The following is a 19,839-nucleotide window of genomic DNA, read 5'->3' as shown; positions in this document are numbered from 1 at the left end:
CACCCTCTTCGTGTTGCCAAATATGCGAAATGATGATTATAACTCCAAAGCAGCTCAAGCCTTATCCACTCGTGATATTGCACGACACGGTGTTTACCCACGAAAACTACCCGGTCCCATCTTACGGATGTCCGGACTTCGAGGCCCACACGAACCTCCAAATTGAGAGACAGGTTCGGCGGGTAACCTGTGAACTGGTAGAATAGGTCGTTTATATCGCAGGGAGCCCTTCGCGATGGCCACATCCCAGACAAGGGTAAAATAGTCATTAAGGGCGAGAGCACAATAGGGATTATATCGTAATTTGGTGCTCCTCTTTCTTCCCACAATATTCTTACGGTCTCACTTTATCTGGGCATTTGATGGATAAAATACCCGTTCTACCCTCAACGCGGATTGAACGCGGAGAGGGTCCAGAACGGGAGTGACGGTGCCATGTCAAGTGCCGTTCCACGTTCCGTTCCCCGGATGCCAGCTAAATAGCCATCCGGAGATAAGACCAAATCTGACCGTTGATCGCAGAACGAACATGGCATCCTCTCCGTCCAATGTACCTTGCCTCATATATTAATTATCCAATCACCATAAAATAACAAACTTAAATTATTATTATATTTTACTTTAAATGAACCCAATAAATATTAAGCTAATGTAATGATGAAGTTGAGATTCAACTTGAGGGCATTAATAACGTCACTCTCCGAAAGGAAAAAGGTCACTTCAACCCCTCTTCACCTTCACATCTATGTTATATTATTAAATGGATGATAAATGGTTTGGGTTCTTTGACAATTTTAAATCTTGGATAAAAAAGAAAAAGAAAGCCACTAGATATTGTAGATTGTTAAGTAGATATAGAAGCGCCTAAGTCTCCGCAAGAAATAAAAACTATTGTAATAGATTTATGTTGATCTTAATTGATTAACTTAATCAAATTTAGTTTAACAGGGAGAAATCCAATTTCTTCCATGTGCAAGCTGAATTCTACATAGAAATATGAATTTTCTTTCTTCCTATGATTTGGATTAACTAAAGTTGAAACTATGTTATGATAAAATATATTAAAGGAATAATTTGAGTAATATAAATTACATTTATTGTTTACAAGGAGAACAACTTTGTGTATAAAGTTTATAACATATATTTGTCTTCTAATTATCATAAATTACCTGAACCTTTAATTATTGGTAGGATGTATTAGTAATAAATAGTAATTCGTAAAAAAAGATGTTTAATTGTGACTTTTTTTTTCTGGTCATTGGATTACAATTTCAGTCATGAGTTTTTGAAATTGATGTTTTGATGTTCTGTCTTAATTCAAATATAATAAAAAAGTATTTTTTTGCATATTATGTGTAGAAATTAGAATAATCTTTGGGAGAGAAAATTTATAATTATTTTATGTTTATCGTAAGTCGTATATTCTCTTTGAAAAATTCTTTTTTGTGCGTCGGACGAGGCTTTTAGCATGCTAAAATTAAAACATCGATTAAGCAAAACAATCAGGAGACATAACAATGTGGCTTGCACATCTATCTACAATAACATAGTGGTCATCATTATTTTTCTCTATCAATAGTATATCTCTGCCTATCTGTGTATGTGAGTGCATGTGATACCTCTGCAATTTTTCAGTCCAAATAAAGTGGTGCACCATTAGCAATTTGTAATAATTTAGGTAAGTTTGGTGGTGGTAATGAAAATGATGATACTTTAATCCAAAAGATTATTATTTGATATTAAGAATTGATCAAATCTATCTGTTTTACAAGTTTCAGATTTATTTTTATTCATATTTAATTAAGTTCCCTGTCACAAATTTAAAACCATCTTTTTATTTTTTCTTGTTCTTTCATTCACACAGTTTTCATTATCATTTTCAATGAAGTTGGATAGGTATATAATTGAAATTGACTACCACCATGCCATTTACCATCTTACTCTCTATCATGGAAATCAAGAAAACTAGTACACCGGGGAAGCTTGTTTCCTTATGATATGAGAATCCATGATTTAAATTTCAAAGAGTCTTCCTAAATCTAAAGATAAAATTACATACATTCATCATCTCTAAATCTCATATGGGTCATCCTTAGTAATATTCTCCAACACATCTTAATTGCCAATCTATCTACAATGAATTTGCGCCAGAAAAGTTGCCCTTTACTTTTCCCATGTTTAGATTATGTGATTCTGTTTATTAAACATAATATATGACTGAAAGGCTGGCGGCGAGCTTTTGGATGGTCCTCGTGAAAAGAGGGTTTTAATATTAACTTATAATATGAAGTACGGAAGAAATATTGGATGATGCTTTTACTATACTTCAACGTACGTTTGCTTGTGATTCTATTTAATTGAATAAGATATATTATAAATTTAATTTTATTTAATTGAATTAGATATATTATAAATCAGATTAGATTCTGATTATAATTATTGATAAATAGAGATAAAATCTATCTATACTCTCACCTATAAATATATAAGATATCCTAAGAACTCAATATATATGATAACATAATACGACATGATCTATTTTTATTTTCCTCTGATATCTATTCTATCATTATAGTGATAATATAAAAAATGAGATGAGAGAAGAAGATTTGTCTAAAACTCTTTACAGATTGATGTTGTTATGTTATATCGGTAAAGATTGATGTTGTTATGTTCTATCGATCAAACTATAGAATGTGTTTTATGAATCAAATATAAGTATTTCTAAATGATATCAAAAGATATGCACGATTAATATTTGATATATGATTATTTGATTTCATGGTATTAAAGTTATCTTATATAATAGTAGTATGAGTATAATTTTTATGTCTACAATTGATATTAAAATCTATTATTTTTATGTTTAATGAAATAATGCTTGATGATTTAATGATTTAATTATGCATGATGATTTGAAGTCTTAATGATTTTTATGATGAATCTTATTTTTCAGTTTTAAACATAATGCATGATTTTGACATAAAAAAAAACTTGGGCATGTATGAAATCATTAACATGAATTGAAACACATAAAAATCAAATGTATTTTTTTTAATAATTTATTTATCATTGTCTTATCTATTTTTTAATAAGAGATTGATAAATTTATTTATATCATTTTGAATATCCTGAAAGTGATTTTGATTATTTGATAATTTGAATTAATTTGAATGAGTTTTATTTATATCATGATATTAAATTCTCGGAATCATAACTTAAGATTTTCTTTACATGAATCAAGATCTCTTACTTTTTATTTTCGTATGATTCTTATATTTTATTAAAGAAAATATTTATCTAAATGAATCATGATTTTTCTCTTCATTTCTCAAAATTCATGACTTATAAATTTTTTTGAAGATCTTTTACTATTTGAACTCCTAAGATTTCGTTTTGATTATTTAAAAGAAGATTTGTCAAAATAAATCATGTTTTTTTTGTATTCACATGATCTTTGATATTATCTTTTATAACATAATTTTTATTTTGTATAATTCCTTTATATTCATAAATTATATACCTCATCACCAAATTTATTTTTCTTGATATTTTTCATGTGATGACTTGAACATTTACACCATTGTGTTCTTCCTTTCTTCTTTTTGACAATAACAAAGTGTCACGGATAAAATTCTAAACATGATGTTTACTATAATACTTATGTATGTCCATATTTTTTGGTTTGTTCTTTGCATAGCATATAGAGAGATAATTGAAGGCTTCACAACCCTATTTTAGTTGGGTTTGGTGGTCGTTTTAGGTTTATAAATAAAGGTTGTGTCATATGGACACTTGTGAGAGATATTCGGTCTGTAGTGGACCTTTTTGACTATTTATTATGTAACTGTTCAGAGCTTGTAAAGTCTATTTGTAATTTGCATTGTCTATGAAGTGTCTCCTAAAATGTTTACTTGTGGATCCCAAGTGAGGCGTTGTCTCTAACCCATTTTCTCTTTTGTAAGTTCCTAAGGGACCATGGGAGGTTTTAGGGAGGTTGACCTTTGTGAACGGACATGCAAGGGTGCCGCATGACTTAGGCAAAACTAGCTAAGTCCATGTCAGATGGTATCAAAGCGGGACAAGCACTCATTAAAACACTTGGCATGCAAATATGGGGGACCTACCGGGGCTGTGTTGAGGCCAGTTAACACATGCGCGATCATTTGAGGGAAAATAGGCATGGAGATGTAGGAAAAATGAGTCGCTCGGGGGGAGCAAGCATATGAGATTGACATTCAAAAGAATGACTAACCCTTCATGCAAGAGGTACCACAAGAATAAGCAAGCTTGGAAGAATGCGTAGCGTACAAATGTTGGGATGGCTGAATTCGAGCTACAGCTCGATGTTGACAACTATACTTGATGGTGTTCAAGGCAAGCGAGGCGCTTGATAAAGGATGAGATCATGCAAGGTGGAATAGGTTGCTCAGCGACCGAAAGAGTTGTGCAAAGCTCATGGTGGTGAGAGGAATTGCTAACTCGAAGAATTCAGTACTCATGTAAGGGTTTGTATCCGAACGATGGAATGTTCATGGCCATCCCAAGATGACCAAAACTCGATGCCATGAAGCATTGAAACTTTCTCTTCGGCATGAGAAGGATACGTCTAGAGGAGGCTGAAGTGTGCATCGAGTTCTGCATATTGTTAGGCCTTGAGTGGTGCAGCGGGGGCTATATTGATGTGGAGTCACAATCTAACAAGTGCATTTGTAGGAGACAAAATAATGCACAGTTTGTTCAGCAAGTCAGAGTAGTCCAAGGGGATTGGTGGTCTCTGAAACTTTCAAAGGGAAGGAAACAAAGAGAGATGTTGCTCCAACGGGATAGATATCTAGGAGGGATAAGTCTCGGTTCTCTAGAGGGAGAATCAGTGCAATAGACCGCACATGTTGAGGAAGAGTACCTAAAAAACAATAGCTCCACGAAGCTCAATAGACCAAGTGAGCGACGAGGAGTCGTCACATGATCTCGCTTGAGAGAATGCATTGGTGGATGCATTACATGATCAAGTGGGGGAGTGACCCAACGCAATACAAATGAAGGCACACTTGGAGTTGATATGGAGATCAGACTCAAGGGAGGGCGCAAGGGTCACCATCAACTCAATGCAAAATGAGGAGCGGAGCAACTTGGGTGTAACTTGGCGAAGTACCCAAGCTATATGAAGGGAGCCGACATAGAAGATGAAACATAGAGTGGAGGTATAGAGCTTTCCTTGAACAGAGGTCAAGGACATGAACTCTTGCAGAAGTAAGAGCAGGATCATATTGTTCTATGGGTCCTTCATTCTGATGGAGCAGACTCATCTTGCATGGTGCCAAAGACGAAGAGAACTTCTAGGCACATGCACCTTATCTCGTAAAAGCATTTGACGGAGGAACTAAGGCGACTTAACTTGCGGAGGCGAAGTTGGGTTCAAAAGACCTTAGCATGGGGTAAGAGGATGCAGAAGTGAGTACTCTTGAAGAATATACCACAGTGTTGCCATTCAAGTTGCCATGAAGGAAGCGGTGCATAGCGGAGATTGTGCTGGTAGGGGCAGAGGCCCAAGATCCAAACAATGGTGCACCATTTTCAACAAAGTCCGTGGACTTCGAGAGCTACTAGGCGATGGATTGTCTTAGAGTTGTGTTTCATCTGAGTGTGACCCGAGAGTGGGTGGACGAATATCAATTGCCAAAGGAGCGAACAAAATTGAAGGTGGAAGAGACCCTACGATGTATTGGCTGAGATCACACATGAAGAGATCACAATTCGAGTTCATCCCACAAGATCAGAATGTAATGGAGATTTCACTAGGAGGTGACATGGTGTAGTGGATCATGGTGGAATAGTTTGTGACAATGCGATACACACAAATCTAGTCCTATGAAGGACTATATCATACGGAGGTATGATCAGGAGCTATTGGGAGCTCCACTTCGGTGAACAACACGATGGCAAGAAGGGCTATGGATTCAAAGAGTGCAGGTCATGGTATCATAGAGGCGGGTCTATTAGGATTAAGAGCGTCACCAAGAGGGGGGGGGGGGGGGGTGTGAATTAGTACAGCAAAAAATTCTTCAATTTCGTAAAAGATTTCGTATGTTCAATGGAAATCGATTCCGAAAAATAGTAACTTAAAACGTAAGAGAGTGAAAGTGTAGTGAAAGCAAGATGAGGAGGAGAAGCAGTTTGCTATGAGATGATTTGCAATTAAAGTAAATTGCTTAAAACAAAATGCAAACCAGAATTTAGAGTGGTTTGGTCAATATGACCTACATCCACTTTCGGATCCCTCCTCCATTGAGGTCATTAGTGTTCACTAAAGGCCTTCCTTCAATCGGTGAAGATCAATCACCTTTTATACCTCTTTCTCCTTTCGTCAGGTTTAGGAGATAACCCTTACAAGTCCCACACCTCTCTTGAATGATCTCAAAAACTTAGAAAGGGAGGAGGACTCTAGCACTTGTTTACAATACTTTTATACCCAATAACTCAAGATTATAATCACACTTTAGTGCCTTTTCATGCTGAAAAGGGTGGGGTATATATAGGCTCCAATGACTTTCAAAAATGGAGCCAAAAAGTGTCTCATCTTGGATTTTTGGGGTACTAGCGGTACCACCGCCATTATTGGGCGGTACCACCACTTGACTCCTGACACTAGGTGGTACCACCGCTGGCAGCAATAACTACCGGCGGTACCACCACTCAGTCTAGGCGGTACCACTGTCTAGACTATCTGGGGTGCTATTTTCTAGGCGGTGCCATCGTCGGCCAGGAATTCAACATCTTGGTTGGGCCTTGACTCTGGCATAAACCGACCTAACTCCTAGCCCAATTGGCCCCTAATAGAGTTGATGGGATTACCTCCCAAATCAACTTGTTCTAACTACGATTTAAGGCAACCATGGTCTGATACGTCGATTTTTCACTCAGCGATCTTCCGACGAACTTTTTGGCGAGTCTTCTGGTGAGCTTTCGGCAAACTCCCAACCAACTTTCGGCTAGTCTTCTGGCAATCTTTCGACAAGCTTTCGACGAGTCTTCCAACGTGCTTCCGATGATCTCTCGATGAACTCTCGGTGAGCGCCCGATATATCGTCCGAGTCTTTGACTCTGGCCCATCATCTGCTTTATACATTACTACTATCGTAGTTAATCCTGCACGCTTATCTCAACACATGGATTAGATCAAATAATTGATCAATTGATTTCATCATCAAAATCTGAGATTTAACAATCTTCTCCTTTTTTATGATGATAACCAATTGGTGATGGAGTTAATCTTAACTCCTCCTATCTATATGCCATAATTGAGAAAATGTACTCTTGAATTCAACGTTTTTGAATTCAAGCATCAAATTGATAATTTAGACTTATTATCATCATGCATATCATGATTCATCGATAGAAATGATGTCAAGACATGACATCCATTTTTGAGTCAAAATCATAGAAATTTTTAGCATCAAAGTGAGCATGATATCGAAAGAAATTTTCAGCATCTAGGTAAGCATGATATCATACTAATCATTTGAAGAGATAACATGGAAATCAAAGCATAGAATTGTAATCATCAAAGTAACATTTTGAGTTTACAACATTAAGGTAAACAACATAGGATTACAACATCAAAGTAAGCAGAATAAAAAAAGCGAATTTCATCCATTTCTCCCCCTTTGTCATCAGCAAAAAGTCACAATTAATTATTTAGATGGTGGCCAGTCAAAATGTCTAAACAGAGTATTGAGTTGTTGATGAATATGCTACAGCTCAGTCAAAATTTGGTCTTAGCGTTGTTCAAGTCGATCTTGCCATGGTTCAAATCGATCCATCCGAGTTCCTATGTCGTCGATAGATGAGGGAGGTGCTTGCTCTACTGGAGGTGATTCCTCAAAGGGACCAGTTGGAGGAGATAGATTACCCCTAAAAATTGGTATTTCAGGTTCTAGTTCGGTTTGGAGGGGATCAGTCATCTAGGTAGTCTAGTCCATATACCATTTCTAAATGTATATCTCATCCGTCAAAGTAGATTTCTATTTATGATACTAAATTTGTCTAGTTTTATAACTTCATCGTCAGGTGAAATGGCAATATCATAGGCATGGATTAGTCTTATGATTAAGCCACCATATGGAAGCATCATGTCCTTTTTTGATAGTTCTATCATGTTTTGTTGGATTAGGTAACCAAAACAATTATTATATCTCTTCATAATCCAATACATGGTACCTAGTTCCATTTGGCTTATTTCATCATGATAATATTGCTTCGGGAGAATGATACTTATCAAGATGTGATGAAGTATTTTGGTGCTTAAAGGTAGTAAATGTTCGTAGCTTTTTGGAAGAATCGTTAAGTTAGGATTGCCAAAAATTGTTCCTAAGGTATCATTGTAAGTAGTCCCAACTGTTTTATTATCCCATTGTCCTCTAAAATAACACTATCTTTCTTTTACTGGAATTCTTATGATGTTGCAAATGGTTCTATCTGTAATAGGTATATGATTTCCTAATAGATAGGTAAATACCCTTTCATCTTCATCTACATGTAAATTATTGTAAAATAGTCTAACAAGTCTGGGGTAGATAGGTTCATTCATTTGAAGGATTGGGAGAATGTCTAGATTAGCAAACCATTGAATAGGTTCCAAATCACTTAATTCATCTAAATCAACATATTTACCCTTATGAATATGTCTAGACTCTATTGATGGAAATTTTAGGGTATGTTGATTAGAATTAAAAAGTAAGAAGTCATAATTTTCATCTAATCTCCTATTCCCTTTGTCCCTAGAGGATCTTCTAGAGGCCATGAGACTAAACACATAAATGAAGAGAGAACTACACATAAGAGGCAAGATCTATTAATAAATTGAGAGAAAAGGTTTGAGAATTACCTTTGTAGTAATCTAATTTACAAGTTTAGGAGATAACCTTTTACAATCCTCTTTTACAAGGTATCCGTCATACACCTCTCTTAGAATTCTCTCTAAGTTTTAGAACGAGGGAACTCAACTTTCTAATAAGGTTTACAACTTTAGAATTATAGAGTTTTGCTCACTTTCTTGCTACTCCTTATAAGAATAGCTGAGGTATTTATAGACTCCAAATGGCTTCAAAACTTGGAGTCAAAATTCAAATCCCCAAGATTTAGGGGTACGAGTGCTACCACCGCCTGCACTGGGCAGTACCACCGCCTAGAAGATTGTATCTAGGCAGTACCACCGCCCAGATTGGTGGTACCATCATTTGATAGTCTCTCAAAGACTGTGTCTGGGCGGTGGTTACCGCCCAGACTAGCGATACCACCGCTTGACATAGTCTCACAGATTGTTCCATGACAGTTTCACATATTGGGTCACTGTTTGGACCTTTTCACTTGGCCCAACATAGCTTAAACTTGAGCCCAATTGGCCCCTAATTGAGTTGGCCCAATTCCAACCCAATTACGCCTAATATCTACTTCGATCTTGACAACTATTACAAAGCTAATCAAATGTTGTTTGGCATGTCATTGATTCATCGATGCCTCATCCAATTCTTCGGCGCATCATCCTCTCTTGCAGCCTATTGCCCAATCGGCCAATTGACCTCCGTAACTCTGATTTCCTTGGCATAATTTTCGCTCTTCTTGGCTCGATGCGTAATCCCATGTCCTGAGGCCTTCTGTCGATACGTCGACCGATCCTTCGGCTCGACATACAATCTTCTGACATGTTCTACTCTAGCCCAACATGATTCTTCTTGCTTTAATTATCTTTTCTAATCGAAGCTAGTCCTGCATCACTCAAAATGCAAATTAGATCATTAACACATCAAATTGTTTCATCATCAAAATTCGAGATTTAACATGGTCGACATGCCGGAAGGACTTCGTGACATAAGTTCAAGCATTGGGCCAAAAGATCGGACATTACACTAAAGGAGATCGGATGTTACAGAAGGTCAATATGCTGATTGGGCAATACGCCAAGGCGATGACGATGTGTCGAAGGATCATATGAATCAATGATATATCGGACAACATAGGATTCATGCTTCTAATCATGTGTGTCTAGATCAAAGTAGTCTAGGTATAATTAAGTTAGTTTCAGGTGTAACTAGGCTAACTCAATTAGGGGCTTATTGGACCTGATTTGGGGTTGAGTTGGGCCCATTGGGAGGCTGATTCAGTGACCCATAGATGGGTCAAGTGGTGGCACCGCCAGAACAAGTGGTGGTACCACCAAGATACAATCTCTCAAATTGTATCAAGCAGTGATACCACCCAATGTCAGTTTGGCAAGCAGTAGTATCACCCAGATTGGACAATAGTACCACCAGTTGTCAAGGGTGCAAGTGGTAGTGCCACCCAATACTAACGGTGGGACCGCCAATACCACTGAAATCGAGGATGTGATATATTTTTGCTCCACTTTTGAAGTCATTTGGGGTCTATAAATACCCCACTCTTTTCTACTTGAGGCAGCAATAAATTGAGTAGAAAGAGAAAATAATACTTGAGTGAAAAAGTATTATAATCTCTTTTAAAATTTAGAGTATCTGAGTGAGGTCTAAGTGTGAAAGAGAAGTGTAAAGGTTCTCTCCTGAGCCTGTGAAAAGGAGAAAGAGTTGTAAGAGGGTAGTTGATCTTATCGAAAGAAAATCAATAATGAATGTCGATGGCCTTGACGGAAGAAGAATCAGGAGTGGACGTAGGTCGGGGCAACCGAACCACTATAAAATCGGTTTGCATTTCTATTTATACTTTTTATTCATATTGCTTACTAATTTAGTTGCTCACTATTTTTATGCATGTTGTAAGTTAAACATCTTTTTGATACGGGTTTGATTGAACGATATTTTTGAATCATCGTAATTTTTACGAAAGCACTAATTCACCCCCTCTTAGTACCGAAATGGTCTTAACAGAAGAGAGTATGATATTGATGACATATAACCATTATGACTTGTATTGGTAGTCAGATTTAATAAAATATTATTATATTTATTTGACTTGTTGACTTATTTTAAAATTCATGACCATGCATAAAATATTTTTTAATTTTTCTAAAATTGAATTGATAAAATTATTTTTAAATAAACTTTGGATTTATTTACTTTGATTTTAATTATTTTATATCTTATAAATTAATGAGTAAGTGAAAAAATATTAGATAAGATATATTAGAAATATGAGTAGATTTTGATTATGGTTATTAACCAATAAAAAGAAAGTCATAGGATTTTTTAGGATATGACCTCTCTTGCCTATAATATATAGGATATCCTAAAGACTTAATACACCGTATAACATAATATATCTATTCTCATCTCTCCCTAATTTCTATTTCATCACTCATGATGGTTCTTTAAGAGATAAAAAGAGAGGAGATTGATATTGCTATGTTTTATGGATCAAACTATGAATGATATTCTGAATAGCATTGAAAGGTAGTGACATTCGATATATGATTATTTGGCTTTAGATTTGATATTAAAATTATTCTGTATAATAACAATAATATGAATACAGTTAAATTAACACAATTAACTACCTAAAACTATACTAAGTGTATGGACACCCATAAGAAAGTTCATGATAGCTGACTTGGCTACCTGGTTGATAAAAGAACACAATTGCCTTAACTATGATAGCTCACTTGGCTACGTGGTTGATAGCATCATCTTATCTATCTAACCTATCAATTATGAAAGCAAGTGAACTACCATAAGTGTTTTATGAATAGTGGACAGCAAAGCAAAAGAACGGAACATCAATGAGCATTAACTCAACCTTATAACACTGGTTTTAATTAAACATGTATAGATCAGGAGAAGATTAATGGAAACATAAGAAATTAGAAAAAAAAAAAAAGATGTTTTATTTTTTCTTAAATAAGGAGAATATCAATATTGAGAAGACTTAACATATATTAATAGATGGTGTCCCAAATACTGATAGAGAATACTAGTGTTATATGTTTTGTTACCTACAAGAATTTTATTGTATAAAAGGAATTTTTAGTTACTAGGGATGTAGTGAGAAGGTAATTAAGTAGAGGTCTTGTGCAAAAATGTTGTTCATTTTTGTAAGAAAAATCACTTCCTTTTCATAAATCCCAACTTTTATTTGGAAGATATATAATTTATGTGGCCAGGATGCATAATATATGGGTAAAAGAATTGTTTATGAAGGAATTCCATGAGATGCTACTCCACTTCATTCACCACTGCACATAAAATCTTATATACATCTCCTATATTTCTATCATCCCAATGCCTTCCAATAACCCATGGCCAAGCATGTTTGATCTTTTCATAAGAAGATCACACTCAAATAAGAGTTTACTTGCAAGTGCAATGGAAAGAACAGTAATACTACCAAAGGAGGAATATATACAGAATCCTTGGGAGAACACCACCATGATGGAGTCACACTTGTTAAACTCCCAACGTCCTCTTACTTGAGGATTGGAGCTAGTACAGCGTCGGCTACATGAATCCAGAAAAGCTCTCCAGCATTCGTGCAACAAACGCCTCATCAAACGCTTCGATCGGAGCCACCAAGCTGTTCTCCTGCTCCACGTTGCAGCTGACGCCATGATTCGACGGGGTCGAGCTCGCCGCCGAGGGAGATGCAGACGCTGTCGAGGAGTCATCCGTCGTTTCGAGCACCGAGTCCCGGCCGGTGAGCCTCTGAACGAGGGAGCGGAAGGTGGCTGCGGTGGCGGTCACCCTCATGGGGTCCGAGATGTACACCACCTTGATCGGGGTCTTCTTGGCCGCCTTGGACCGCTTGAGGCACTTGGGGTGGACGCCCAGTCTCTCCATCGCCAGGAACTCCGAAGGATGAAGCGGAGGAGATTTTTATGGTGCAGAGTCGTGGTTTTGGGAGAGGAGGGTATGCGGTTTCTGGGAAGAGACGGAGGGAGGATAAAGAAATGTTATCAGAGCAGGGCGTGGTTACTGTGCATCCAATAAAGATTCGTGCACACACCTATATATACAGAGAGAGAGAAAGAAAGAGAGAGAGAGAGAGAGAGAGAGAGAGAGAGAGAGGGAGAGGTGTAGAGGAGCAATCAATGGGGCAATAATATTCTGGTATTTGGCTTTCGAGAAAGATATTGGTAGGACATAATGACGTAGTAGTTGGGTTGAAGATGACGACGATTAGATCCTGAAGGGAAGTTATTGTTGGATTTGATGTCGGGTGGTTCACATGGATTGCAGCGTAGTTAGCAATAGAAAGAAAGGGAACCACAAATCATACTTTGTGAATCCGAATTCAATATATGCGTCAAAATAATCCGTATCAGAAACACACACGTATATATATATATATATATATATATATATATATATATATATATATATATATATATATATATATATATATATATATATATATATATATATATCACATGATCATCTTTTATTTGCACTTCATTTGACCTACTAAGTTGAACTTTATACATGGATATATGATTAAAGTAGTATAAATTATGTTTTCACCAACTACCATGACTAAATCATAATAAATCTGATGATTATGAAACCTGAAAGGTGGGGCTACACTGATCCATTGTTTTTTTGTATTGCATTCAATCATGTTATCATAACATTCAATAAGTTTAAACATAATAACTTTTTCAATGTGTTAGATAGTTTAGTTGGTAAAAAAATTGTTGTTGTTTTTTTAGGGTCTTGAGTTGCTTTCGTCACTTATCTTATTTAAAAAAAATGTAAACATGATAAACTTCATCTTTTAAAATTGAGAGTTTGATATTTGCATTAGATAACGAAGTTAAAACTATCATAATCAACATTAGGCGAAGAAGATATAGTTTGTTCATATTGTTTAAGTTTTTCTTGTATTTGGAAGTATAAGTGGGTTATGATCATTATTTATAAACTCCATTATGTCGGAATAGATAGAACATATATGCTTAGATTGCCGCTGAGAAGATACTTAAAACTAGTGGTTAACAAATTATATATATAGAATTTTATTATAAATATTTTATGTTCATAATTAGATAATATATATATATAATAATAATAATTATTATGGTCAGTCCACCACTTGTTAGGTTGATTAGGGATAATTCTTTTTTTTTGTAGAACTGCTTAAGATTTCAGCTAAAAAAAGGAAATAATTTTTCATTAAATCAATTGAATGGATCAGTCTTCCCATATGAGAAGCTCATCAGTTCAACTGTAATGGGTTTCAATCATAAATTGGACATGGGTCATATTGAGTAATGATCAGATTAATATGATTGGACCGATCTGTTGTTTTCTTGGTCCATGCTCAATCCAATTAAATGAAGACTTAAAATAAACCCCATTCTAGTTCCCAATTTTTAGGGTTTTGGACTCAGACCAACCCACCCCATTCCAAACCCTACTAAAAAATTATAGGGAATAAAAATTAGTAGGTACAACACCAAGAATTGCAGCCAAACACTGATGACCTTTGGATGTGATCCACTGTGCTACGTTTAAGCTGCTTCAATGAGGTCACCATCAATTTCTCTCTCTGCATCCCACATTTGTTAGTCTCTCCAATGATTCCTCTCCTTGATAGTACTATTTCACCGGTTTTTTAATGCCACTACATGAAGGCAAACCTCCTCCCATATGATGTTAAGATTAATTCAAATAATTAAAATTAAATAAAATTAAAAATTAAGATTTAGATTTAAAATAAATAGATTATGATGAAAAGATTTATTTGAGATATGATAGATTTTTTTATTATTTTAAAAAACTAATGTTTTATCTTTTAGTCAATATAAATAGGTACCTTGAAATTTTGAAGTACTTTTAGTTTTTTCTATTATTCTCTTCCTCTTCTTCTTGAAATTTTGTAGAAAAGCCAAAAGTGTAGTATCAGAGCCAACAATATGGTTTCAAATAAGATCAATAGTATGATATTAGAGCCAAAGAAGATCAATAGGAGTATATCGATTAAAAAAAAGAATATGGCAAGCATCGGAGTTTGTTCTTAATTTACTTCTTCCTATCTTTAAAGGTAATTATCAATTTTGAACTATTAATATGAAAACCCTATTTATTTCATAAGAATTATGAAATTTGATAAAAAATGATAATGTTAAGTATAATTTACAAGATCCCAATATTACTAAAGATAAAAAAAAAATCAGATGAATGAGAATATACAAAAAGATATACGAGCCCTCTACATGCTACAACAATCAATAGATGATTCTGTATTTTTCATGATGGCATCAATATTAATAGAAACTTAAAAAAATATTAAAAAATATATTTAGAGGCACAGATAAAGTAAAAAATTTTAAAACTTCAAATTTTTTAGTTTGAATTCGAAGCTCTTATGGTGAAAGATTATGAATCTATTATTGATTTCTTTTCCAAAGTATCTTTTCTTGTGAACCGATAAGATCTTATGATGAAAATCTAACAAATCAAACTATAGTAAAAAAAGGTTTTACGGAGTTTATCTCCAAAATTTGATATGATTTCTACCGAAGAAGCTAAAGATACAAATATATTATCTATTGATAAATTAATGGGCTCCCTTTTAGTTCATAAACAAAGGTAAATAGATCTTCAAAAGAAACTTCATAACATAATCAAAATAGGTCAAAAGAAGGATTAAAAGAAAAATTCAGAAATCGAATGGGAGAGATCAAAATAGCAGAGGTCATGACTGAAAATGAAGGTAATAAAGAAACTCATCAATATTTTTGTTACAAAAATATTAGACATTTTAAAAAAAATTATTGGTACAAAACTAAAAATCCAAATGTTTCTCTCTACTCTTACTATGATCATCTTGAAAAAGATTGTTAGAATTAAAATTAAACAAAATATCATAAGAAAAATAATAATGAAAAATGAGATAAAAATATTTTTTTATAGTATCTAATAAAGAATATTCTAGATCTATTTGGTTTTTAAATAGTGGATGCAGTAATCGTATCATAGGGGATAAAAATTTATTCCAAATGCTAGGTGATTCATTCAAATCTATAGTACAAGATGGGAAATGACAATACAATTCAAGTAGAAGAAAAAGAAATAATTATTGTGAACACTAAATTTGATAAAAAAAATATTGATGATGTAATATTTATTCTTAATTTAAAATAAAATCTTATCAATATAGGATAACTTATGAGAAAAGGATATTATACTATTTTTAATGATACAAAATACTTGATTTATGATAAAAAAAAAACATTTGAAAAATTAATAGCAACCGTGAGAATGACAAAAAATAAAATGTTTCCTTTATTGTTTTCGGATTTCTCTTTACATGCTAGTACAAAGGCTATGATTATCTGAATTTTTGTTGGTCTATATAAATTATCTCATATGATAAATTTTATAAAATTTAAATTGCTAGGAAGATATCTCAAAATAAGACTAAAGTTGATAAAAGTTTTGATGAGAGCGATGGGAAGCCACAATACAAGAAGCAAAAAATTTCGGATTATATTTCATCTACCGTTAGTAAACCTGTTATAAAGACTATAAAAAAGAAGAGTACCAAATGAAGATAAAGATAACAACTCTTAAGAAAATTCCGATGATGAATATTCAAAATGGCAACAAGCTAAGAAGTCTCAAGTATCAAAAGCTTATAACGAATCTTCTAAAGAAAGTGAAAATAAGCAACTACTAAATATTTTAAAAAATATTAAATATGTAAAAATAGTAGATGCAACACTGAAGACCAGCTTTGGCGCAAAAAACAAAATTATTTTGTAGATAACTTCAACTTACAACTATTTGAATTAAGAAAGTGTATTAAGATTAATTCAAATAATATAGGTTAGATAAAGAAAAAAATAAAGATTTAGATTTAAATAAATAGATTAGGATAAAAAGATTCATTTGGGATATGGTAGAATTTTTCATTGCTTTAAAAGAAACTTATAATTTACCTATATTTTAGTCAATATAAATAGATACTATTGAATCAATCCAAAAATCCTATGGATTGGCTCGGAAAGACTCCTAATTTTATCTACTATTCTCTTCCCCTTATCCTCGAAGTTGTGCAAGAAAAATCAACAGAGCGCTTTTCTTTGTGCAGTGTCAAATATAGATGAAATGAGATTGCATGCATTGCATGTCCCACTTCATTCATTGGTATGGACTTGAGCTTTTCTTGTGGGCGCTTTGTGCCTGCGGTTGGGAGACCATAAAGCATTTCTGATGTAGTGACTGGGGATTTTTTCTGCAAATGATTGTCGAAATACACAAAATAAAGGGGAATTTTCTTTTAAACCTTACAATGTAGTAAAATCTTGATCCTCATTCATGTTTTACACATTTTCTCTCTATTATTTTCATTTGCATCGAACATTTTGACCTAAATTTCGATTAAAAGTGGTTTTTCTATGAATATAAGCAAGATTAAAAAAGGATTGTAATTTTTAATAAAACTCGACATGTGGCTAATAATTAAGACTCTAAGTAACCAATTATGTTTATACATGGTATCCAATTGGCCATTGATAGTCCACTTAACCAAATGATTACGTGGCTTCATTTCATATGATGATACGATACTATATAAGCATTATATCTAAAAGAGAATATTTATATTTGATGAACTTATTAAGCTTTAGTCGAGATCTAATATCACGATTTGATCAAATGAGATAATTTTATTTGATATAAATCATCCATCAAAATATTAAAATTAAAATTAAAATTAGTGCACTCATCGAATCCTTATAAAAGTACCTAAATTTTAGTTCACTATTGATGTGAGAATAATTAATATATTATAAATATATTCGAAAATACGTGATAAAAAAAAAAACTAAGCTCTGAAGAAGTAGTCAGCTCAAATACCTCTGAAAGATCATTTGATTTGTTAACTTAATATGTTTCAAATTAGTGATCAAGTCAATCGATTGATGTCCATTTTAACAGTAACAAATATCTAGAAGAGTAATAAATTATTATTTGAGTTTCACATATATATATATATATATATATATATATATATATATATATATATATATATATATATATATATATATAGAAAAAAAAAGAAAAAGAAATAAGACAACGATTTGTTTGCAATTTAGTTGCAGGTTGACGCAGGAAGATGATCCATCACCAACCTGGGAGAAATAATCGAGAAACTTGGGTGACTGTTGCTATCTTGCATGATATTGTCGTGTTCTCGACGTCCCATGAGTGCTTTCGAGGCCAAACAAGGATGTGAACTCAGAGATGACGGCTTTGGCACGAAGCGAGAGTAAGGACGGAATTGAGAGAGCAGAGTTCATATGCTGACAGGAGACTTGCCCTTGCAGCGAAGCAATCAAGAAAAATAGAAGCAAACAAACGGCGACCACAACAGTTCATGGTGAGGCTTGTGTACGAGAAAATGCTACAATAATATATTTCTGAAAGGAATAATACATGATGAGCAGATGAAAGAGCCAATTGTATTCCCTCTATGATCCTTACAATTCCCACTCGTCATCTTATCCTCACGGGATGTGGACCATGGCGTCTTTCTTTCTTTTTTGCTGCTTTGTTCTCCGAGCTAATCCTCCAGATTGTGTTTTGGTCACATCTGACCTCTATCGCTGCAATAAAGGCATAAGTCACAGCTGACTCTCGCACCATGTTCTTCTTCTCTGATATGGAACAAAAGAGTATTTAGTTTTTGGTTCAAATCGCAGGGGAAGAAGAGACTGTTTTGCTTCTGTCGTTTAAAGAGAGGCAATTAATTGTTGGAACCATCCACTTCTATCAGAGACAGTCAGTCTCTGATCCTTTTTATTTTGAAGTGCTGTTGCTTTTATACTTTCAAGCACTGAACCAGTCATTCCTATATGCATCCATGTTCAAGCGGTAATATGCTGCATCTGAATTATTTTTATGGAATAAGATTTAGAGTAATTCTCCCATGTCTTGCGTTCAGTTTGCATAGTGTTCATCAAACCCAACTTTTTTGGGGTGGGAAAAGTTATCTATGGATTGTTAAAGCATTTATGATCTTTAAGATAATATTAAAATATGTCATGAGTTCTCAAATCTTATATCGATCATATCAAGCCTAAACCGATTTGCTTATTAAGTCATTTCCTAACTCCTTAAACTTGTAGGATTTGTGATCCCCAATTCAATCTTTAAAAATGATGAACAAGTCCAGTGATCCTAAAGCATCAGATTTAAGATTCAGCCGGTGGCCAACTCTGGGGCGAGACTGTCACAACTCGAATGCAGTGTTCAGGCCTCAGCCCATCTTAATCTACAGCAACAATCACCAAAGCTTGTTTAGCTGCCAACGTTTGTGTCTTGTGAGACATTAATTAGGAGAGGGAGAGAATGCTCTTGTAATTAGACAGCTTATCGGAGTATTATGATTGATTAATGAATCAGAGAGCTCAGAGTATTATGATTTATAGATATTTTGAGATTTTTTTAAATACCCTTAAACTAGTTGATATTTAGCTATTGGAAAGGATAAATTTATCTTTTCTTCATAATTTAAATTACAAAATAATCAAAATACTCTTGATTGATGTTTGATCGGGAAAATTGGTTATTTGCCACCCTCGATCCGATGATCAACGTTGGGACCAAAGGATCGGTCGATTTTAATGTTGACTATTTATTTTATTTATTTATTTTTAAATTTATCAGTTTGAATTGGAATCGAAATAATCGATTATGGTCTTAATTTTAGTTTTATTTCTACCTACTTAGTGTTCATCAAAACCAATTCACTCAACTGACTCTCTCTCTCTCTCTCTCCCTCCCCCTTTTTGGGTTTAAGAAGTTCTCCCTCTTTCTTGAAGAATGATTGCTGAAGCATATGTTGGATTTATGATGTTTAAGATGACAT

The 19,839-nt window shown here is 34.2% G+C and overlaps 1 protein-coding gene across 1 annotated transcript; it reads right to left on the bottom strand.

Annotated features, from left to right (window-relative positions):
• Positions 1–12,464: 12,464 nt before the first annotated feature.
• LOC135594076 (sigma factor binding protein 1, chloroplastic-like) lies at positions 12,465–12,803 on the bottom strand. The gene has a single exon (XM_065084499.1). It carries the CDS (start codon positions 12,801–12,803, stop codon positions 12,465–12,467), a length of 339 nt encoding a protein of 112 aa, XP_064940571.1.
• Between the last annotated feature and the right edge of the window lie 7,036 nt (positions 12,804–19,839).

The sequence above is a fragment of the Musa acuminata genome, chromosome BXJ1-9 (assembly GCF_036884655.1).
Source record: "Musa acuminata AAA Group cultivar baxijiao chromosome BXJ1-9, Cavendish_Baxijiao_AAA, whole genome shotgun sequence".
NCBI lineage: Eukaryota > Viridiplantae > Streptophyta > Magnoliopsida > Zingiberales > Musaceae > Musa > Musa acuminata.
Note: the sequence above shows the minus strand (reverse complement) of the source record. Positions and strands in the feature narration are given on the sequence as shown.

Coding starts and splice junctions, on each gene's coding strand:
- LOC135594076 (XM_065084499.1), bottom strand. CDS start 12,803: ATGGAGAGACTGGGCGTCCACCCCAAGTGCCTCAAGCGGTCCAAGGCG.